Source organism: Strix uralensis, chromosome 35 (genome assembly GCF_047716275.1).
Source record: "Strix uralensis isolate ZFMK-TIS-50842 chromosome 35, bStrUra1, whole genome shotgun sequence".
Classification (NCBI taxonomy): Eukaryota; Metazoa; Chordata; class Aves; order Strigiformes; family Strigidae; genus Strix; species Strix uralensis.
In genome coordinates, this window is record NC_134006.1 from 2,263,929 (window position 1) to 2,284,470 (window position 20,542).

Genomic DNA, 20,542 nt, shown 5'->3' on the forward strand with positions numbered 1-20,542 from the left:
GCTGACAGCAAAAGCAGCTCCTGAGTCTCAACTGTTTCCTTTCTTGTCCTCAAACAATTGATATGTGAAACCTTGATGCTGTAGATCATTATTGATAAAAAAAAATACGTGATTTTCTTGTCTGTGTCTTTCCCTCTGGTGGAAGCTGCCAGCAGACAGGAGAGCGGGGTGGCCCATGGCTTCCAGGGATGGCCCCAGGTCACCTACACGGCGCTTGTGGACCTTTCTGGGTGCGGGCACAGTCAACTCCCGGGCTTTGTGCAAATACCAGGGATGGGATTTAGTCATCCAAAACTCCAGTTCTCCCCCGTCTCGAACCTGACAGCAGCAAATAACCAGACAGAGAAGAACATTGCGGCATGTAAATCTTTTTACTTCGCCTAAAACCGTAAGACCAGAGGAACGGTCGGGCTGGTGGGGCTCCATTTGTCAGCCACTAACGCCCCAATTTAGGATGCTGACCCACAGAGGTGACCAACCTTTTGGGATCACTCAGGATGGGAACTGAGGCCAGAAAGGCCGATTTAGTAGACAGAAGTCCTCCAAAATGCTGGAAATAGGGATGTTGGGGACATAAAACTTGTGTTTGGGTAAGAAGGGAGAGCTTCAGGGACACAGGGTGATCTGGGACCCCTCGCTCCACACCAGGAACCAGGGATGAACACTGTCCCCTTTGAAAGAAGCTGCTGGGAAAGTGAAGATCAGGGCTCTCTTATCGGCATCAAAAAATGCCACCTGACCCTTCTCATAGTCCAGGGCGACCCGGACCCTTCTGGGGACCTGGATCTGGTATAGCGGGATACGCTCAAGGGAGGTGAGAGCCCAAAACTGACCCTCGCAGAGACCCATAGACCAGAGCTCCGACTCAGGGCTCACGGGAGTCTCTTCCCTCCTCTTCAGGGAGGCCCTGGCCACCCCCACGGCCCAAGAGCCTTTGGGTGTCACCTCCACCTCCCAGCAGCATCTCCCCGAGGTGACACCCTCGCAGCCCAGCACACAGGGATCGGTCCCAGACCCCTCAGGAGGTGGGTTCTGCTGGGCATCTTCCCACCTCACGCTCCTCCCGTCCGCTGACACGACGAGCTGGGGGTGAGCCGTGGATGGATCCAGGGTCACCTTCACTGCAAGGTGCAGAGAGGAGAGCATCAAAGGACGCCAAACCCATCCATTGCCTTGTTCAGGCGCGGCAGCATCTTCCCCAGGTGACCCTCCAAACTCATGGCCCATCCCACGGTGGGCTCAGCCTTCCCTCGGTCCTTCCCACTCCCTCACCTCCAGGAGACGTGGACTTACTCTTTTCAGGCAGCTCAAACATCAGGATGTCTAGAGAGGGGAGAAGAGACATTATCTGATATAACACACGGGTATCGGTGTGAACATGAAAACAGAGAGGTTGTTCTGCCGTGCTGAGACCACATATATAATCGCAATAAAATATAATTTACACTCTAAGTAAATAAATATAATTTACGCTCGCACGCGTATTGTTCCATCTCCCTACCCCGGCCCATGCTCAATACCTTGGAAGGTCCTCAGAGTCTCCTCTAGAGCAATATTTTTCTCCCTGAAGTGACTGATTTTCTTTTCAAGCTCTGGCAGAAGCAACGGGGGCTGCTGGAAATTTTCCTTTTCAAACCTAGAGAAGGACAGAAAGACGAGGCGAGGATGCGTCTCCTCAGGGAGTGACCAAGAAATCTTTTGTGCGCACCCATAGCTCGGAGGAGTCGGTGCAGGCTTTAATAAATAAATTTAATAAAAAATGATGACGGGTAGAGACACCTTTGCTCAGAGCCTCTGTCCACAAAGCCAAATCTTTGACTTCTGGGTGAGGTTTTTCTGTCCTAACACAAGGTCCAACCTCCCTCCCCAGCCTGGGGTGGAAGGAGAAGCTCAGGAAGCCCCGTACCTGCTCAAGGTGCCTCTGATGTCCTGGAAGGAAGAGAGGGAAGAGAAAAAAACTCAGTGAACGACTCTTGGCAGCAAAACATCTACTGAAACCTCCACAGCACGGATGTGGCCCTACCCGAGGTCTGGCTGCATCATGGGGCAATACCCAGAGTCAGAAACCAGCCCGGAGCCAGGCGGTGACAATCTGGCTCCCTTCCCTTCTCCCTCACCTGCAGAAATTTGCTGGCTGGTTGCTGACACTTCTCCTCCATCTCCTGGATCAAGGTATCCAGACAGGAGATCTCCTTCGTCAGACTAGTGATGTTTTCCTCCTGTATTTTCTCGATGTCCCTCTCCAGGCCCCCCAGCTGAGCCAGTAGATGACAGGCGTGGTCCTCCAGGAAGAGACGCAACCCTTCAAACTTGGAGAAAACCCTCTGCCGCTCGGCTTCGGTCTTCTCCTGTGAGGAGGGGATACAAGAAGGGAAGGGGAGGGTGGAGAAGGGCGCAGCAAAGTCCCGCACGTGCCAGTGACTGCGCACCTGGAAAGAGGCAGCGTCTCAAGTATCCCGTATCCTTTATATATATATATTTATTTAGTTTTTGCTTTGCATTCAGCACTTGAGCCCCTGGCAGGGCTCCAGGCTCTGCCTGTTGTTTTTCCCTACGGCGCAGTGAAAAGTCAGGCAGCGTTTTGCTCAGTGCCTGGAAAGGGACCCCAACCCCCCCGGCAGAGCAGAACAATCTCCCAACACAGCATCTTCTCTAAAACCAGAGTCACATCCAGACCCTCATCCCTCCTCATAAAAACATTTACCAAGTACTCCCCGTTTCTCCTCATTTCAACCTCTCGAAACCCCAGGAGTTTGTCTCTGTCTTCCTTCAGGGCTTGCAGACGAGCCTGGATTTCTCCCTGAGGGAAGAAAAAAAGGCTATGTCTCTGGAATTTGGGACAGCCTAAAAAAAAAATAATATTCTGGGGAGGGGACTGCACTGTGGTCAACTCCAGAGCTGCTCCTGTGTCCCTCTTGGTCCTGGAGGATCCTGAGCTTAAGACCTGGGAACACTTTAAATGGAAATAAATGTCACACAGTGGAAAAAGCTTTCTGCACCCACTCTTGCCTGTGTTGGATCCTTTCTCTGAGATGATTTAACTCACTGATGCAGCAAGAAAACACCCCCTTTTTTACTGGCCCATGTTCCTGCTGATTCAGAGAGCATCTTGGGATCAGCAGACGTCCAACAAGCACCAGAGCTGGACAATTGTTTGAATTTTGCAGCGGGGAAGAAGGATTAAGACCTCCCCCCTTCCTCCACAGAGCTTCAGGTTCTCACAGAACTGAGACAGCAGAAGCACCGGCGCGTGGTCTACGCCGTCATTTTGAAACGGGCCAGTTCTCCGTGGAGGCAAACACCCAGTTCTGCCCCCAACCTACCCCCCTGGGTGAGGGGACGATGTTTCACAGCCTGATGGTAACGTGCTGCGAGGGGAACATCACGCCCTGACGGTGCTGGTCTGGCTCCTAGATGGAAAAAAAATCCCCTTTACCTTGTATTCCTGGACAGCGTCCTGCACGGGAAGCATCGTGTGAGCCCGGTGTGCTCGGGACTCCCGGCAGATCACGCAGATGAAGGCTTCATCATCTTTGCAGAAGATCTTCAGAGGCTCCCGGTGCCTCTCGCATCCTTCTTCCTCGACCGTCTCCCCTCTGGCCACCTGCAAACTCAACCGCTTGGCGATTTCGAGCACCCGCGCCAACTCCCGGCTGGGCCGCAAGTTTCTCTCCGGTGCGGACTCTCGGCACTGCGGGCAGGAGAAATTCGTCGTGGACCACTCCCAGCAGCGGGTGATGCACGCCCGGCAGAAATTGTGACCGCAGTGGATGGAGACGGGGTCTCGGAAATATTCCAGGCAGATGGGGCAGGAGGCTTCACTGGGGAGCCCTGCGGTGGGGCTCGGCGCAGCCATGGGGGCCCCCCCCGGTGTGAACTGTGAGACGTCGAACACTTTCATTTTCCTCCGAGCGAGGGAAAGGCGTTTCCCTTCCTGCCGGCCCCAGGGTGGGCAGAGCCAGAGCTGAGCCTGGGTGGGAAGGGCGAGAGCAGGTGATGGCCAAAGCCCTCCTGGTTGCATCCCCAGGGTGGTCCCCGCAGTCCATATGGGGGTCCTGGTACCCAGAACCTGTCCAGGAGGAAGGACGGGGAAGAGGAGCCCTGCCAAGCCTGGGGAAGGGGGGGGTGAGCCCCACATCCTGGGCACGGGAGCCAAGAGGATTTGGGGAGGGGTCTTGATGTGGAAAAGACGGGGAAGAGCATCCGTGGAAAAGGTGAAGCTTGGGCAGGAGGTTGCATTTCGCGGGGAGGGTGAAGGAGGAGGGACGAAGGCAAAAGTGGGGGCTGAGGGGCAGCCCCACGGAGCGAGAGGAGGGTCCCAGGATGGGGAGAGGGTCTTGCCCTCCCCTCGGCAGCGAATTGATGCTGGCGGCAGGCACGGGGCCAGCGTCGGTTCTGTCTGTGCAGCAAACAGAGCCCAAGGTGGGGGGAAAGCAGAGAAGGGAGGTAGGAAATGGGACCACATCCAGCTCCCGCTGATCCTGGGAAGTTTGCAACCACCTTCCCCCACCTCTGTCAAATCCTCCCACCCCTCCAGCTTCAGGCGTTAAACCTCTCCCATCTCTGTATTGCAAATCAGGAGCAATTCCCAAGTCCTGGCTTATCAGCACGGTCCTTCTCCAGGTGCTGATAGATGCCAGCACCCCAGGGATCCCCTTTCCAGCACAAAAGGGACTGGATGCCCCCCGCCAAGAGCAACCTAATCCCTGTTGGGAAGAGCAGCACTTAGTCCTTACACCCCTCTGGGAAAGTCTCGTCTGCACCAGGGGGGCTTTGAACCTCTTTAGCATTTGAACCACCCTTTTGAACTGACCCATTTGTAGCTTTGGCCGTCACCATCCTGCCAGATTCTCCACCTCTGCGCAGTCAGGCTGAGAAAATAAAATAAAAAAAAAATTCCTTTCCCAAGGGAACCTATTTTTCAGCCCAAGTTGTCCCCTCATCTGGCTGATCCCCTGAAAGCAAGATCTACAGGAAAAAGCATCCCTTCCCCTGGTCTGTAGTTAGATTTTTAGAAACAGCGGGAAAAAGAGGCAGCGCCAAACCCACGCAATGTAAAGAGAGGAGAAAATTGAGGCAGGGGGGTTTGTGCCCGATGGTTAATTGCGGTTGTGCCCAGCCCCGTATCTGCGCCTTGAAGCAATTAAGCAGAATCCCGCAGAAAACCTTTAATTACTGTTTTTTTTCCCCCCCACAAACGCATTGAGCAAATGTCGTCCTGTCTCTCAAAACAGAGCCTCCAGCTCCCTCTTGAGACCACGCTCACTAATAGCCCCTGTTGATTACACACAGCCAATTAAGGGCTGGTTTGGAGAGGGGTGTCGTTATTTTTAACCCGTCCCATGCCCAGCTCGGTTTAGTTGTAAAAAACCCCTCACCAAACCCACCTTTAGGAGCTGAGCCAGGTCATCCCCAAGGTCAAATCAAGCTTTTAGTGAGTTTTGCCTTAAGGCTTCGGTTTGATATCGAGGGCGATGGAGCCACTTAAGCCCCCCACAGTTCCCTTCTCTGTGGCTTGTTGCTATTTAAGATCATGTCCAGCGTCACCTAGACATGGCAAGCGATGCTCCCCCCGCTCCTCAGCCTCCCTTAGCACACACGGATCTCCCCCACACCCATAATGAGATCAAACACACCCACAACACCCATATTTTCTCCATCCTGGGAGAGGCAGCACCAAACCTCCACCGAATTAACGGTTGGACTAGAGGATCTTCAAGGTCCTTTCCAACCTAGATGATTCTGTGATTCTGAATTTTCTTAGTAAAATTTCCTTATCGAGGACACTGGAGTTATGGATCACAAAGGGCTGGCTCAGCAGCTACACATTGATATTCCTCCAAGGCAGCTTGTGAAAGGCCCAGACCACAGGACTGAGCTTAAATAGAGCCCCTGAGCCATGAGCAAGGGGTGGGGACCCCCGGGTGGGGCTGTTCCGAGCCCTTAACGCTCATCAGTGCCCCCTGGCCTGGGCAAAATCAACTGGTATTGCTGGGTTTGGAGATGCTTTTCCAGGCACATCAAGGTCTGCTTCAAGCCCGAAGAGTGAAGCCGCTGCAGGCGACCGCTGGGAGACTGATTATGTGACTCATGTTGGTAATTGGGGAGAAAACGCGGCTTTTGGTGCTGGGGCAGAAGTGATGATGCTGCCAGCGCTTGTGGGACAGCGGGAGGAAGAACAGGGGAGAAAGCAAAGTCCTAAACGCAAAAGTCAGGGGTATCCATCCCCACATCGGCCTCTGCATCTCTCATTCCCCACTGAATCAACACTTAACTACGGATTAAAAGAAAAAAAAAAAAAGAAAAAGAAAAAGGCGTCTTGAGTGTGAAACCGCACCACAGGTTTCAGTCTGAGTATTCGTGTGCGCGGCGCTCTGCAGCGGAAAATCATGACCCCCCCAAAACCGCTTGCAAACAAATAACGGCGGGGGTGTTATTTATTGATCTTCTCAGAAAATGTGTCACTTCGTTACCCAGCCTCGGCCCCATGCAAATAAGTCCCGTTCGCTTCCGCACGCAAAGGGCTCTGGACCAGGAGCAGCTCTTCCACCTCGATGGTCCATGGAATTGAGCGATTTGGGTGTTTCTTGCCTAAGAGGAAGAAGAACGACGCTGCTGCCCCTCTGGGAGAGCCGCAGAGGGATGGAGGGGAGGAGGGGAGGACATTTACCACCCTGGTGTGATGAATCCCGATTTGGGACGAGGTCTGGGTGGATTTGGGGGCTTGTTGCTACAGCCCGAGGCTCTGCAGGAAATCCAGGGGTGCTGAGGCTTTTAAAAACCGATGCACAAAAAGCACGCGGAGGCTCCTGGAAGCGCATTTCTGCGCCCAACCAAGCGTGCAAGGTCAGCGCAGCTGGAGTAAAGTGACACTGCAAACCGAAAAGCAGCCGTGGGAGGGGACATTTCCATTGCTGCAAGGACGTTCCTTGAAATATCACCTTTTTTTTTTTTTTTTTTTTTTTTTTTCCCCAAAAAGGCAGTAGCTGAGGGCTGAAGGACGGTGAGATCCCACCTGCAGCACGGTGGGATCTTGGGCGTGGGAGAGCTCATTTCTGAGCAGGCTGAGCGAGGGGTACGGCCGGTCACGGAGTTATTTCATTTACAGGGTGGAAGAAAATCTGCCTCCTTTCCTTAATCGCAGGCGCTCGGAAGAAATGGCAAATTAAAGATAAGAGGATGCGTGGTAACCGGCTGCTGCTTGACTCCAGGCTCAGCCCTGAACCGTGAAAGAAACAGCATCCTGTTTAAAAGGAGAATTGAAAGCGACAATAAAAGTATTTACAGCTGCACGTAGGCACGCAGAAACGAGGGCGCTTGGGTATGTTAAATAATAAAGAGCTGAAACGAGCAGCAAAGGAGGTGTCTCGGTGGTTTGACCTGAAGAAGGGAGACTTAACTGCGGCAGGGGGCTTGCCGAAGCTCTATTCCCATGGCTGCGCCTTTCAATTAATCAATTAAAAGCGCATTTATTGATGAGCGATGAAACCAGGCTGGTTTCTGGGTGCTGGACCCCGTGGGGAGGCTTGAGCCTCAATTCTCAATTCGCCTGGGTATTTAATTTTGGGGAGGGGGGGGATGATTATAGAAGCTGCAGGTGGGTCTCTAACAAGCCAGGAAATGATGAAAAATGTTTATTTTCCATTGAATCTCTTTTCAACCCACCGGGCTCCCTGGGGAAAGGGGGAGGGGGGTTTCTCCCTTCCCCTCCGCAGCTGCTCAGCACAGCGTTTTGCTCGGCAGCGGTGGCAACCTGGAGAAAACCTGGTGCATCTCGGCAGCGAAACTCCTCCGGCGCTCGCTTTCACCTCCCTCGGGGCCCGAGGCACCTGCAGGAAGGGGAGCAGCCAACGGGCAAGACCAGCCGGGGCGGAAAACGAAAGCTGCCCCGTCATCCTCGCCGCCAAGACCATGGCTGCAGCCAGCCCTGCCGAAAGTTTCCGTGACGAAGCCTCCTGCTCCATCTGCCTGGGCTTCTTCCAAGACCCCGTCTCCATCCACTGCGGCCACAACTTCTGCCGGGCGTGCATCACCCGCTGCTGGGAGGAAGCCGAGGAGAATTTCTCCTGCCCCCAGTGCAAAGAGACGGCCCCGCAGAGAAACCTGAGACCCAACCGGGAGCTGGCAAAAATCATCGAGATAGCCAAGCGGCTGAGCTTGCAGGCAGCCAAAGGAGGGGCAGGGGGGGAGAGGCTGTGCGAGAAGCACCAGGAAGCTCTGAAACTCTTCTGTGAGGAGGATCAAACTCCCATCTGCCTGGTCTGCAGAGAGTCCCAGGCTCACCGGGTCCACACCGTGGTCCCCATCGAGGAGGCTGCGGAGGAGCACAAGGTGGGAGGTCTCCGTGCGTGGCGTGTGGGGATGGGGGCCGGGGTGGGGAGCTGCCCTCTGGGCTCGCAGACATCTGGATTTCGATCCCTTTCAGTCTGTTTTCTGCGTCGTGGTGTGAGCACTGGATTACAGCCGCCCCCCCCCAGCTCCGTGCTCCCCCTCGCTTACGTTGCTGCTCACCCCAACTGTCCTAAAGGTCTCATTTCCACACCATCATGGTGTCCTCATAAATCATGCTGGAAAGGAGCCCAGGAGACCATCTAACCCCATCTCCTGCTCAAAGCAGGGTCAGCTACACTGCCTCAGACATTTGGGGTGCAGGAGACGCTGCTCGGAGACGTCGAGGACAGAATCTGGTCTTACGGCGCTGGTGTGCAAGGCAGGGTTAGGTTTTCCAGCACGTCAATGGTCTGGGCACCAGTTTCACTGCGTGCCCGTGCTGCTTGTTGTGAAAACTGATTTTGCTGGAGGCGGGAAGAAAAATTTTCTCTCATCGCAGAGAGCCCCGATCTCGTCACACAAGGGTGATGGTCTCCCCGCCATAAACTGCCTTGAATGGCCCATCCAGGGTTTGAGGTTGTGACCCAAAGCACATTCCGTGGCAGCTGAACTGAGCAAACAGCCCAAGCTTTTAAGCTTTGGGTCAGCACTGAGGACAGGCTGAACCTGAGCAGGTGCCAGCAGGGTCTCCCCAGTCATTTAAAGTTCATTTCCCGCCGATTTGGTCCTTTGCCTGAGTCTTTTCCGATCTGTTCCATGAATTTCACCCTGGTTGTTGGAGAAAGCGACCTGTCCTGGCTGCCCTGCTCTCTCAGAAATCAGGGTTTATGAATTCCCAGAGCCAGATTATCATGTTATTAAGCAGGGAAGAATCTGAATTTATAGGAGATAAACCTGGATAGGTGGGATGAGGGTAGAGGGATGGACCTGCTAAAGGAAGAAAATGCATCAACAAGATGTTTCTTCTCCACTCAGGAGAAATTCCAGGCTCACGTGCAGATCCTGAAGGACAGGAAAGAAAAGCTTCTGGGGCTGAAAATGGCCGAGGAAGGGAAAAGCCGGGATTTCCTCGTAAGTGTCTGTCCCCGGGTGGGGATGGCTTTCTCCCTTTCCTTTCAGTTTTCCCTCTGGCCGTGGGGATGGATGTGGAGACACGAGATGTGCCACGGCCAAAGATCTCCATCGTCCCTTGCACATGCACAGGGGTAAGGGCTGGGTGGTGGTGACAGCCTGTCCCCAGCCTAGATTAAAAAACACTCCCGTTTTCCCCGTGTCTCCCGCTCCTTGGATATCTCAGCACGCTGGGAGCTTGTGTTGGATTTTGTTAAGTTATTGCTGATCTCTTTCTTCCTCGGGTTGCTCGCAGGTGGGACACGTTTCCAGATTCCCCTTGTTAATACACACAGAAAATGGAAATCACCCGATTGCTTCTTTCTTGCCTTGTTTTCCCTTTCCCTGACCTCTTTCGCTGACTACTCTGTTTATGGTTTTATTTCGTATCTTCCCTTGTTGTTCAAAGGTCTGGAGCATTTCGGGTACAAAGATTAGAGTCCGTGGGAAAATGTCCTTTGCCAGCAACTTCAGCCTAGAAATAGAAAAAAAAAAAAAAAAAGTCTTAATTATTTGTCTGCTCTGCAACGGGCACTGGAATTTATGGCTGTGTTATCAGTCATCACGTTAAATCAGCTCTGTCGCAATTTTTCTCCACCATTTCTGCCCCCAGCCCCGCGTCTCCCTCGCGTGCGTCGGTTCTCGTTGCAGGAACAAGTGGAAACGGAGAGGCAGAAGGTTGTGTCTGAAGTCAAGGCACTGCACCAGTTCGTGGAGGGACAGGAACGTCTCCTCTTGGACCGGCTGGCAAAGCTGGACCAGGAGATCCTGAGGAGACAGGAGGACACCATCAACAAGCTCTTGGAGGAGATCTCCTCCATCGGTGAGCAGATCCACGAGCTGGAGGAGAAGTGTCAGCAGCCAGCGTGTGAATTCCTGCAGGTGAGACCTCAGGCCCCTCTGAAGACCGTTGGCCTTGACCACCACTGGTGTCGCCAGTCGGGGAGTCAAATTAATTCTAAATACTCCTTTTAAAATGCATCTTTCAAACAGCTGTTTGGGTTTTTTAAAATTGTTTTCTTCAGGCCCAACTTGAATATTTTAAATCAAACCCAGTCTGTTTGAACCACAGTCTGTTTACATGGGGATGGGGTTCATCCACCTGGTTGTACGTGTTTACATCCAAAACAAGCATCCAAGTTCCTTCGTATGCAGCAGAGAAACAACTGGCCCTCCTCTTGTCTTTAGGTGACCAAACCCATCACCTGACCCACCTCCAGGCTCTGGTTAACTCCTGATGTAAAACATTCAAACCCGCTGAAGCGGTGGTGTGCGTTGGCAGTAACAACGCCCATACTGGAAGAGTAGGGACACGAAAGGTGGTGGGTGATGGCGGGTAACTACAACGAGCTGCTCGTTAAATGATGTTGCCGTGACTTCACCTAACACCCCGGCAGATCTCCAAACACTGTGCGGGAAGAGCAGTGTTCAGGGACCCATTTTAGACCCGTAATTTAGACAGAGCAGAGCCTTGAGTAGCCCGAGGTCACCCCACAGCCCGGCGGTAGCTACTTGTTGTTTACTCTCAGGCTGACTTTGCTCTGACCTAATGTTCCTTCTCTCATCTTCCTCTTGTAGGACAGCAGAGACATCTTGAGAAGGTTTGCGGCTCCTTTCACGTGTTCTTGTGATGTTTATGATGTTTAACTCTACGGTGGTGACTCCAAAACCCCAGGCACTTACGGCCCCTGTATGCTGGGGACTGTGTAGACGTATAGGGGACAACTAGGACCCCGCAAAAGGTCCAAGTAGGACGCTGAAGACCAGGGAAAGGTATAAGATGGGATGAAGGTACCTCCAGCTCTGCTGCAGCTTCTTCTCTACAGTCCATCCAGGACTACTTATTCCTGGAGAGCTGAGCTTGTTGTGAGCCCGTCAAAAATAGCGAGCCAGCAGCTAAAAATTTGTGGATGTTTAAATACTGAAGAGTGCATCTGGGTGGAAGAGAAGCCGGTATGAACTTCCACCCCTATAACAAACCTCTTCGTGTCCTCTCTGGACACGGATCGAGAAAGTGGGTTACTGAAAAGGCAAAGGCGGGCAAGGAAAGGCATTTTTTTATTGCCTGCATTTCCCTTGATGCCGAACGCTTCTGGTTGCGATTGGCCTTTACCATCCAGGGGCTCTTCGCTAGTGTTTGGGGACAAAATCAATATGTCCTCCGAGTCAGCAAACCCTTCTCTGGGAGGTCATTGAGTGCCCCGGGACCTTCGCTCTAGTCCTACCATCACTTATTATAAGAAATCACAGTTGAAAATCTCTCAGTGCGTAATGACAATTAAGAGTGAAGGAAGTATTGTGAGAAAGTTCTTCCTTCTTTCCAGGCTTGAGAAGGATGGTGCCCAGAAGCCAGCAGAGACATTGCCTGAGCTGGAAGAGAAACCCACCGGTCCTCCTCAGAAAAATCTTGCCCTCAAAGAGATGCTGCTGAAATTTCAAGGTATGGAGAAACTGGGGAGGAGAGGGTTTGGGGCCCCGATCTGCAGCAGATCTACGGAAGGAGATCTCAGCGTTCACCAGAGAAGTCCTGGCGAAATGCCGCGGAGAGATACTTCCAGCTGCAGAGCTGGACCCATATTAGCATAGCAAGAAGCAATTACTCTGGTTGACTACGTGAGAGAGGGTGAATTTTCCTCCCGGCAGAGCTCGGGGAACATGGGAAGTATTGGGTCAGCAACACCTTTGGAAATGACCTCTCTGAATGAGGCCAAAGGTGAAAATTGCAAATATTTCCACGTGGGAACTTAAAAAAGGAAAGTCATGGGACACCTGAGCATTTCTTTCCTCTTTTTAATGGCCTGGAGACTCCCAGCAAAAATATCCACTCTCCAAAGCCTTGTTTTTAGTCTAAATCAAGTTCCCTTCACGCAGCCAACTTTTCTACTCTTCCAATCCTGCTTGTGGGCATAAAACCATTCCCACTGTGCTCCAGCAAACGGGGACCGGGAGCTGGAACGGCCCAAGGTCAAGCTGGGGGAAGATGGGGAAAATGTGGGGAAAAGTGAGTTGTGCCTGAGACGCTCATTTTCTCTCTGCCCCCAGTAAGTTTGACGCTGGATCCAGAGACGGCGCATCCCCGGCTCCTCCTGTCCGAGGATCGCAAGCGCGTGAGATGGGAAGACACCCGCCAGCCCGTGCCCGACAACCCCAAGCGCTTCGACTCGTCTCGCTGCGTCTTGGGCCGTGAGGGTTTCAGCGCGGGGAGGCATTACTGGGAGGTGGAGGTGGGCGATGGGGAAGCCTGGGCTGTTGGGGTGGCCAAGGAGTCGGTGAGGAGGAAGGGACGGATCAGCGTCAACCCCAAGATGGGGATCTGGGCGGTGGGGCAGTGCGGGAGCCAGTACCAGGCTCTCACCTCTCCCACCATCCCCATCTCCCTGCTCGCTGCCCCCAAGGTGATTGGGATTTACCTGGACTACGAGGCGGGGCGAGTGGCGTTTTTTGACTCCAAAAACGAGGCCCCAATCTTCACCTACCCCCCGACATCCTTTGCAGGGGAGAAAATCCTCCCCCTGCTCTGCCTGGGGAGGGGGTGCCAGTTCACCCTCTCCCCCTGACCCCCCCCATGGGACAGCATCCAGTCGAGTCTCACTTGCTGGGGTCTGGGGAGACCGTGGGGGTTCATCACCCCAGAGACAGCTTTTGGGAGCATGAAGAATGCGCTGACAGGGGTGAAAAATTCCCCTTTCTCCATCATTTATGTCAACAAGAAGCATCGGTTGGTTCTGTGCTTGTACAGGAGAGGGGCTGCTCTGCTGCCCCCCAAAAACTTGCCTTGCTCTGTCGTTGGGCAACTCTCCTGGTGACGCTGCCCTGGTGCATCCTTCCAAAATCCTCTCTGGCAGGGGAGAGGGACGAAGCTGAGCCCAACACCCGCTGAACCGGTCCCCAGTTTCCCTCCCACACATCCCTGCTGTTTGCTGGACCCTTTTTTTTTTGGTCTCACCGAGCTTTCAGCCGTGCGACTGAGCGTAGACGCTGCGGACGGTGATGGAAAAGCCGCTTCGTGGCAGCTTCAAGTTTTATGCGGTGGCAATAATCCAATCCGGGGGTGAGATGGGCAAGGCCTGATCTGGTGGAAGGGGAGTTTAAATAGTCAAAAGCACCCGCATCCCTGCACGGGATTGGGGCTTAGTGATGTTCGGATTCACCTCTCCATACGCAGCCACCCAGGTCAGTGAAGAACGGTGGCAAATAATTTATTTCATCTAGAAATGGCTCCACAAGCGCATGGAGGAGTATTTACTTCTCTGATTAGAGGGAGCCCAGGCTGACCAGACGACGTGGAGACACGTCTCCTGTAGACGCCTAAAACCAAGAGCAATAAATCCTTCCCAAGGCAGACTTTGCCTTAACGTCTTATTGAGCAACAGCCTCAGGCTGAGCTGTTGGCTAACGAATATTTGGGGGCGTAAGGAGGGACCCAGGAGGGCTGGAGGGTGCTCGCGGGGGCGTTTCCTGACGGATGGAGTCAGCGTGTTCAGATTGAACTGATGCGCCTTTGGCGGCTTGAAAAGCTTCGTTTGCCTCCGCTGCCAAATTGAAACCGCGGAAACGCGAAGAAGAAGTCGCAGAAGCGTTGGGGTTGTTTCGTCCTTGTGCTTCAAGGGCAGCGGGTGGGAACCTCCGTGAAATCTCCAGCTGAGCGGGACAAGGTCTTCCGTTAGCGATAACCACTCCTGCATCGCACGACAGTGCTTCTGCTTCAACTGCCCGAATTTTTAATCTTTAAGCCGCAGTTGGGAGCCAAAATGCATTTCAGGAACTTGGCCCTAAGTAGCAGCGGGTGAGTGAAGACCTTCTCGCAGGCCTCCGCGCACCCAGGTGTATGCAAAAACCCCCTGCTGGAAGCTGCCGCAGGCCCCACGGTTAAATATTTAATTTATTTTATGTTTTTGCATGCTGAGAGCTGCTTTGCATACGCAAAATTCACAGCCCGAGCGTCTCGTCACGCAGCTGCCAGGCGACGCGCCCCCGGGAGAGCACGTCCAGGATGAGCAACTCCAAACTGGTTCCTGATAATAAGTTGTGTGCGAGGGGAGCAAGGGGCGGCCTTTGCTTCTTTTTCCTGGCAGAAATACCTGGATGGGGGTAAATCTGATCACGGGCGGGCGGGAAACGCTGCGATTCTGCGAAGGGAAGCCACGGGCTGGCTGCTGCGACGACTGTTCTGCTTGAGCTGCCCCGAGGAGAGGATGAGGTGGAGGGTGCGGTGAGGACAGGGCAAAATAACCGAAAATAAGTAAAAATAGGTCAAATAAAAAAGACAATAATTGGTTTTGTTTGTGATGCAGCCATGTGCAATGAGTTGCATACAGCCTCCCTGGTGGTCTAGTGGTTAGGATTCGGCGCTCTCACCGCCGCGGCCCGGGTTCGATTCCCGGTCAGGGAAGATTCCTTTTTTCCTCCTCCCAAATTCCTTTTTTTTTTTTTTTGGAAAAGTTTTTCATACTATAACAAAACACCCCTCTAGAAACATCCCGTACCTCCTCTATTTGTTCCTCTACCTTCCCACGCGTGCACACTGTCCCCTCCAACCTGACGCAGCCCAGCCGCACCTCTTTTCTTTAGCGATGGGTATTTTTTTTTTTTAAATGGGTGTTTATTTATTATTTAGAAATTTTATTTGATGTGGGTAGCGGCGAGAAGTATGTGCAAAAACCTGGGAGAAGCTGGAAAGGAATTATTTTCGGGGAAAAAAAAAAAGGGGGGGGAATAATAGAAAAAATAAAAATAAATGAACACCTCCCCAAAACAAAACAAGCAAAAAAAAAGGAAAATTCAGTGTTTCTGCCCGGTTTCGAACCGGGGACCTTTCGCGTGTGAGGCGAACGTGATAACCACTACACTACAGAAACGCTCCTGGTTGTTCCCTCCTGCCTGCCCGCACTCTGCCCGCACCCTGCCCGCACCCTCCGCCTGCCCAGGTCCAGCTCCGACCCCCCCCAACCCGTCTCCTTCAAGGGCTGCTCCAGAAACCCACTTGATTTTTGGGGGCCGTTTGGGTGATTTCAAGAAAACAAGCTGGTTTTATCAATGAGGAGCACAAAATTTAAAAAAAGCCTGAATTTGGTAAAAAAAAAAAGCGAAAGGAGCACTTCTGCGCTCTTCGCTGGGAGAAAACACTAATTTGAATCAATTTTTGTGACATAATCACGCTGCTCTGGGGTGGTTTCGGCCGGAAAGGCGCATAAGGGGAAAATGAGGGTTTTTGTAGGAATGAGCCCAAAAAAAAATGCACCTGTCAGGAGTGGGATTTGAACCCACGCCTCCACACGGAGACCAGAATACCCAAGTGCGGGAAGGCAGAGCCTTGAGTCTGGCGCCTTAGACCACTCGGCCATCCTGACGGTGATGAAATTGGGCCAGAAAAGGGAATATAGCGATGATAAAAATTAAGGGGGGTTTTTTTTGTTTGTTTTTGGTTTTTTGGGGGGTTTTTTTGTTTTTTTTTTTCCCCTTTGTTTGCTTTTTGGGTTTTTTTTAATGGTGATTATCAGCGGGGGAGCGCTGGAAAGAATTATTTTCAGCTGAGTTGTGGTAGCGTAGGGATAAAAATAAACGCCCAACGTGGGGCTCGAACCCACGACCCTGAGATTAAGAGTCTCATGCTCTACCGACTGAGCTAGCCGGGCTGCTAAAAACTGCCTTTCTGTCCCCATTCTGGTGCGGGATTCTGGGGGTTTCAGCCCCTCTTTCCCGGGGCCGGGAGTGAGGCGAAACACCCCTGGAAAGATTAAAGAAAAAAAAAAAAAATTAAAAAAAATTACAATTTTGGCATTTATGCAAATTTATGCCATTTTTGTCCTGCAATTAAAACTTTTCCCGCTTGGATCAATAGTAGCGGCAGCAGCAGGAAGGCAGAATTCCGTGTTAATTCCGTGTTAATTCCGTGTTAATTCCGTGTAAAAACTTTTTTTTTTTTAATTTTGTTTTTTTCACCCGTTTTTTGGGACCAAAGACGGGTTCGGGGAAGCTCTTAAAGGGGCCGTGGCGGGTTTCTGTAGTGTAGTGGTTATCACGTTCGCCTCACACGCGAAAGGTCCCCGGTTCGAAACCGGGCAGAAACAGGCCTAAATATTTTCATTTTCACTCCTTTTTCATGAATTTTGCGGCTCGGTTGTGCAATGGCAGCGCTTGTAAAAATCAGTTGGGAACGGGGTTTCTTTGAGCCCGTGGATGAATGTTTTCCCTGGGGACACGGGGGGGCAGCAGGTCACGGTGCTCCTGCCCCCTGCGCTGGGGACAAATGTCCTTTTTGGGTTGGAATGGGCAGGAATCCGTTAAAGGCCCTGCAACCCCCACCAGCCCCCGGAGGTGGGGAAGAAGAGCAAACGCTCTCGTAAATCCAGTCCCACCAGACCATAAAATATTCTCCTTAGAGAAACAGCTCGACTGCTTTAATCTTCTGTGGGTTTGGAACCGCGCGTTATTTTTTAGAGAAAAGCTGAAATCCAGCAGAGATGGGAGGAAATTTATAAATATAGCTTAATTTTAGAAAATTATTCACTTGCTTTTCCCTGACCGGGAATCGAACCCGGGCCGCGGCGGTGAAAGCGCCGAATCCTAGCCACTAGACCACCAGGGAGCTGGTTTTTACCCAAATTTTACCAATCTCCTCTCTTATCTCTCCATATTTAGATGCCTCAGAGTTGCTGCCTCCCATTGCCCCGACAGAAGCTGCTTCGTTTCGCCAGGAGGCAAAATGAATTAAAAATAACAAAATAAATTTTGAGAAATAGCTGAATTAATTTAAAAATATTGGGTTTATATTAAACCAGCTCTCCCTGGTGGTCTAGTGGCTAGGATCCGGCGCTTTCACCGCCGTGGCCCGGGTTCGATTCCCGGTCAGGGAAAGTTTCTCTAGAAAAGGGCAAATTATACAAGCAATTATTTTTCCTCCTCAGGAAAGAGTCTCTGTAAAAAACAGCGAATTATTTAAAAATCGCTATTTTTCCTCCTCAGGGGTCCCCCAGGACCTCTGCGCACGTCGGTGTTGGGCCACATCTCAAATAAAACCTCATCTTCCTCGTACCCCCGAGTGTGGATGGCTACAAGAAATGGTCATTTTTCTAATCCCACCGACAAATTTGAGGAAAATTTTGGCAGAAAAGGAGCTGGAAGAAGGTGGAGGTGGAGACCTGAGTCCATCCTGTCACGAGTGGGTCACCCCCACTCCTCCACATCGTGTTTCTGTAGTGTAGTGGTTATCACGTTCGCCTAACACGCGAAAGGTCCCTGGTTCGAAACCAGGCAGAAACACTTTTTTTTGGTTTTTTTTTTTAGTTTTTTTCCCAGCTGTTTTTTTAAGCATCTCCTGAATTTTTCACTCATTGAAGCCCTTCAGCAAAACATCGTTTCCAAACCCAGAGCAGCAGGGCTGGAAATCGAAAGGCGAGAAGGGCCATTCCCGCTGTCAAAAACTTAATTTTTTTATATCACCGTGCCCACCCATACATGTAACTTTAAATATATGTGCCAATTCTTTGATTCTTGCAAAAAATACCTTCATACTCAGCAACAGAACTCACCCCTTTTCTGTCTCTTGGGGTTTATCGTGGAGGAACCCAACTCCAAACCAAATCAAGGGAAACGCGTGATTGCGGCACAAACGCGTTTCTCTCCGGATGCGGCCGTGGAAGCGAGCGGCTCAGGGTTTTTTGGTGTTTTCCAGAAAAATATGACTTTTTCTGCCTGGTTTTGAGCCGAGGACCTTCTGTGGGAGGCAAACGCCTTGCGGGTGGTGGGGCAGCTGCGTGCTTTGGGGGGACGCTCCTCAAGCCGGAGAGAAACAGGCAGAGAAAATGGGCTAAAACCACGTGGTTTTGGGGTCTGGGAGCAACATGGGAGAGGGGTGCATTTCCCAGAAGGGTTTGAGGTGCTTGGGAGCACCCGGTGAGGGAAACGGGGTTCACCCTATTCCAGATATGGCGCAAAACCCCGAATTCACCCCGTTTCTGTAGTGTAGTGGTTATCACGTTCGCCTCACACGCGAAAGGTCCCCGGTTCGAAACCGGGCAGAAACACTGAGTTTTTATGAATTTTCCCTCCCCATCTTGCAGCTATTGAAGGAGTTGGATCATTCCATGAGAGGATGGTGACACACAAATGTCGTTTAGGTTTGGCCAAGTGGGGAAGGGACCTTGGCCACGCCCCTTGCAAAGGCGTGGCTGAAGACTCCGACTCCTGTTTGGGGTACTTTTGGGGAAGGCGCCTTCATGGTGGTTTTTTTTTTAACTCCATTAAAAAGCGGTTGGAACTGTGGAATTCCATCTGTCCGTCCAAAGTAGCCGTTGTTGGGTTTCCCTTGGTTGTGTTCATGGCTTTGCCCACCTCGAAGACACCATGAAGACGGGTGTCGCGGATGGGTGTTGGCCAAGGGGGAGGGATAATTCTTTGTGGTTGTTGGTCTTGGAAGGCGAGGGGGAAAAAAAAAGAGTCAGAAGAAGGGAAAAAAAAGACAAAAAGATGTGGGGAGCATCGCTGGGAATGGGGAAAATTCAGTGAACGGACTTTTGCTCTGAAATACCCGAAATACGCGCCCCAGGAGGGCCCTCCCCAGGTTTCTGTAGTGTAGTGGTTATCACGTTCGCCTAACACGCGAAAGGTCCCTGGTTCGAAACCAGGCAGAAACACCCCTTTTAGGGTTTTTTTTCTCCCTCCTCTACCCTTTCCCACCCGTCTCTGCAATGTGCCTATACGGGACACCCGTGTGCTCTCGGAGATTTAATTCAGTGGTTATTTTGTGCTGCTTTCAAGTCTGACATCGGCAGAGTGGGTGGGATGACTCTTCCACCCAAACACTTCTTTTGCATCCGTAACTTTCCGCGTTTGCTTTCCAAGTGGATAGAGAGGAATAATTCGCATTTACACCCCGCTGCTTCATCAGGTCTCATCTTTTTCCATCACCAACTTCCCTGCTGCCCTCACGCAGGTACCATGGGGCAGACACTGAAAAGAGAGCCCAGGGTGGGAATTCTCCAGAATTGGGGGTTATATGCCAAGGGTGTAGAGTTTTTCTGCTGCATGATGGTGCTGTCCCTGCATGACGTTGGTTTTATTCCTGGGATGCTGCTATTTCTTTGACTTAAACATTAGTTAAATATTTCTCGGCTCTTCCTCTTGCATCTTTTCTCTCCCATCCAGCCTCTCTCTTGCTCAGGTTAAATTTCTTTCCATGGTTGTCTCATGGCTCAGCTCCATTCCCGGACGTTTTACCCAAAGAAATGATCCTGCTGTGTTCAAAACCAAGCCATGAGTTTGTTCTCTTCCCCCTCCCAACGCATTTTACATTCATTCATCCCACGAACGAGCTGAAAACAAGAAGACTGGGTGGAGGGGGAGACTTTGCAGTCATGCATTCCTGCTTCTGGATGGAATTATTTGTTCTTGGGACATGACCTAGAATAGTAGCCAAAATCTCAGGCCCTACATTCAATTAACTCTCTGAAGCACAACCCGCTGCCGTTAAATCTGGGCTTTCCCCTCTTTGCTGCATCTCCGCTGACCTACATCATGTAGCTTTTGTTAATTGTAGCTATTCATATTTCCATTCTTCTAGAAATTCGGATATAAAGAACCTGGCCGGGAACACCGCAGCGCTTTTTCATCCCCCTCCAGAATTATTTCTATTCCACTTGCAGGTTTGTGCCAATATAACGTTACCTGTAGCGCGGCACGTTAGGAGCTGAAGTGAATCTCTTCTGAAAATGGAGATTTCCCTATAAAATTAGGAGATCTGTGCGCAGTAGTTGGAGAAAGAGGCCTGTGTATTGATCGAACTGTCTTCAAACATGGGGAAAATGTCAAAAAAACCTCAGTAAATGATCTAAAATTCTCCTGAATCCCAAGGATCAGACTGCAGCAACGTCACCGTCCACAGCTTTGTGTATTTTTTTATAGAGCTACTAAAATGCCAGTAATCTGCTCTTTTTCACCCTTATATCACACTCAAGAAATGGAGGAACTTGCGGCTTCTGGGGTGTTTTCCCCCCAGTTGAACGCACCGAGATGAATCCAGCAGCTGGAATGTTGGGAAGGACCTTCCAGTTCTGATGGGAACAGACAGAAGCCCCAAGTGTTTGGGGACAGTGTGTCCCCA

At 51.6% G+C, this 20,542-nt stretch overlaps 2 protein-coding genes and 10 non-coding genes across 13 annotated transcripts; 7 read left to right on the forward strand and 5 right to left on the reverse strand.

Annotated features, from left to right (window-relative positions):
* Position 1: 1 nt before the first annotated feature.
* LOC141936921 (zinc finger protein RFP-like) lies at positions 2 to 3,906 on the reverse strand. Of its 2 annotated transcripts, none has more exons than XM_074854304.1 (7): positions 3,437 to 3,906; positions 2,705 to 2,800; positions 2,118 to 2,348; positions 1,907 to 1,929; positions 1,521 to 1,636; positions 1,294 to 1,323; positions 2 to 1,121 (listed from the first exon to the last, which is right to left on the reverse strand). In XM_074854304.1, the coding sequence occupies exons 1-7, from the start codon at positions 3,899 to 3,901 to the stop codon at positions 607 to 609; spliced, it is 1,476 nt and encodes a 491-aa protein (XP_074710405.1). In that variant the 5' UTR covers positions 3,902 to 3,906; the 3' UTR covers positions 2 to 606. The 2 variants fall into 2 exon arrangements, with proteins under 2 accessions (XP_074710405.1, XP_074710404.1); XM_074854303.1 differs by having other exon boundaries at positions 1,273 to 1,323.
* A 3,750-nt stretch (positions 3,907 to 7,656) lies between these two features.
* Positions 7,657 to 13,783, forward strand: LOC141936928 (E3 ubiquitin-protein ligase TRIM39-like). The gene is made up of 6 exons (XM_074854317.1): positions 7,657 to 8,331; positions 9,307 to 9,402; positions 10,093 to 10,323; positions 11,020 to 11,042; positions 11,766 to 11,881; positions 12,484 to 13,783. The coding sequence occupies exons 1-6, from the start codon at positions 7,912 to 7,914 to the stop codon at positions 12,996 to 12,998; spliced, it is 1,401 nt and encodes a 466-aa protein (XP_074710418.1). The 5' UTR covers positions 7,657 to 7,911; the 3' UTR covers positions 12,999 to 13,783.
* Positions 13,784 to 14,761: 978 nt separating this feature from the next.
* Positions 14,762 to 14,833, forward strand: TRNAE-CUC (transfer RNA glutamic acid (anticodon CUC)). The gene has a single exon. It is a non-coding gene; the product is annotated as a tRNA-Glu (tRNA).
* A 393-nt stretch (positions 14,834 to 15,226) lies between these two features.
* TRNAV-CAC (transfer RNA valine (anticodon CAC)) lies at positions 15,227 to 15,299 on the reverse strand. Its single transcript has one exon. It is a non-coding gene; the product is annotated as a tRNA-Val (tRNA).
* A 384-nt stretch (positions 15,300 to 15,683) lies between these two features.
* TRNAL-CAA (transfer RNA leucine (anticodon CAA)) lies at positions 15,684 to 15,791 on the reverse strand. The gene is made up of 2 exons: positions 15,754 to 15,791; positions 15,684 to 15,729 (listed from the first exon to the last, which is right to left on the reverse strand). It is a non-coding gene; the product is annotated as a tRNA-Leu (tRNA).
* A 212-nt stretch (positions 15,792 to 16,003) lies between these two features.
* TRNAK-CUU (transfer RNA lysine (anticodon CUU)) lies at positions 16,004 to 16,076 on the reverse strand. Its single transcript has one exon. It is a non-coding gene; the product is annotated as a tRNA-Lys (tRNA).
* Positions 16,077 to 16,438: 362 nt separating this feature from the next.
* Positions 16,439 to 16,511, forward strand: TRNAV-CAC (transfer RNA valine (anticodon CAC)). The gene has a single exon. It is a non-coding gene; the product is annotated as a tRNA-Val (tRNA).
* A 446-nt stretch (positions 16,512 to 16,957) lies between these two features.
* On the reverse strand, positions 16,958 to 17,029 carry TRNAE-UUC (transfer RNA glutamic acid (anticodon UUC)). The gene has a single exon. It is a non-coding gene; the product is annotated as a tRNA-Glu (tRNA).
* A 196-nt stretch (positions 17,030 to 17,225) lies between these two features.
* Positions 17,226 to 17,297, forward strand: TRNAE-UUC (transfer RNA glutamic acid (anticodon UUC)). Its single transcript has one exon. It is a non-coding gene; the product is annotated as a tRNA-Glu (tRNA).
* Positions 17,298 to 17,630: 333 nt separating this feature from the next.
* TRNAV-AAC (transfer RNA valine (anticodon AAC)) lies at positions 17,631 to 17,703 on the forward strand. The gene has a single exon. It is a non-coding gene; the product is annotated as a tRNA-Val (tRNA).
* A 691-nt stretch (positions 17,704 to 18,394) lies between these two features.
* On the forward strand, positions 18,395 to 18,467 carry TRNAV-CAC (transfer RNA valine (anticodon CAC)). Its single transcript has one exon. It is a non-coding gene; the product is annotated as a tRNA-Val (tRNA).
* Positions 18,468 to 19,003: 536 nt separating this feature from the next.
* Positions 19,004 to 19,076, forward strand: TRNAV-AAC (transfer RNA valine (anticodon AAC)). Its single transcript has one exon. It is a non-coding gene; the product is annotated as a tRNA-Val (tRNA).
* Positions 19,077 to 20,542: the final 1,466 nt, after the last annotated feature.

Bases quoted from the DNA above. Each gene is read 5' to 3' on its own strand.
- LOC141936921 (XM_074854303.1), bottom strand. From the start codon at position 3,901: ATGAAAGTGTTCGACGTCTCACAGTTCACACCGGGGGGGGCCCCCATG. The intron at 2,801-3,436 runs GTAAAGGGGATT...TTCTTCCCTCAG, and splicing joins ACGCTGTCCAGGAATACAAG to GGAGAAATCCAGGCTCGTCT. The intron at 2,349-2,704 runs GTAAATGTTTTT...CCCTCCTCACAG, and splicing joins GGAGAAACGGGGAGTACTTG to GAGAAGACCGAAGCCGAGCG.
- LOC141936928 (XM_074854317.1), top strand. From the start codon at position 7,912: ATGGCTGCAGCCAGCCCTGCCGAAAGTTTCCGTGACGAAGCCTCCTGC. The intron at 9,403-10,092 runs GTAAGTGTCTGT...TTCTCGTTGCAG, and splicing joins GGAAAAGCCGGGATTTCCTC to GAACAAGTGGAAACGGAGAG. The intron at 10,324-11,019 runs GTGAGACCTCAG...TTCCTCTTGTAG, and splicing joins CAGCGTGTGAATTCCTGCAG to GACAGCAGAGACATCTTGAG.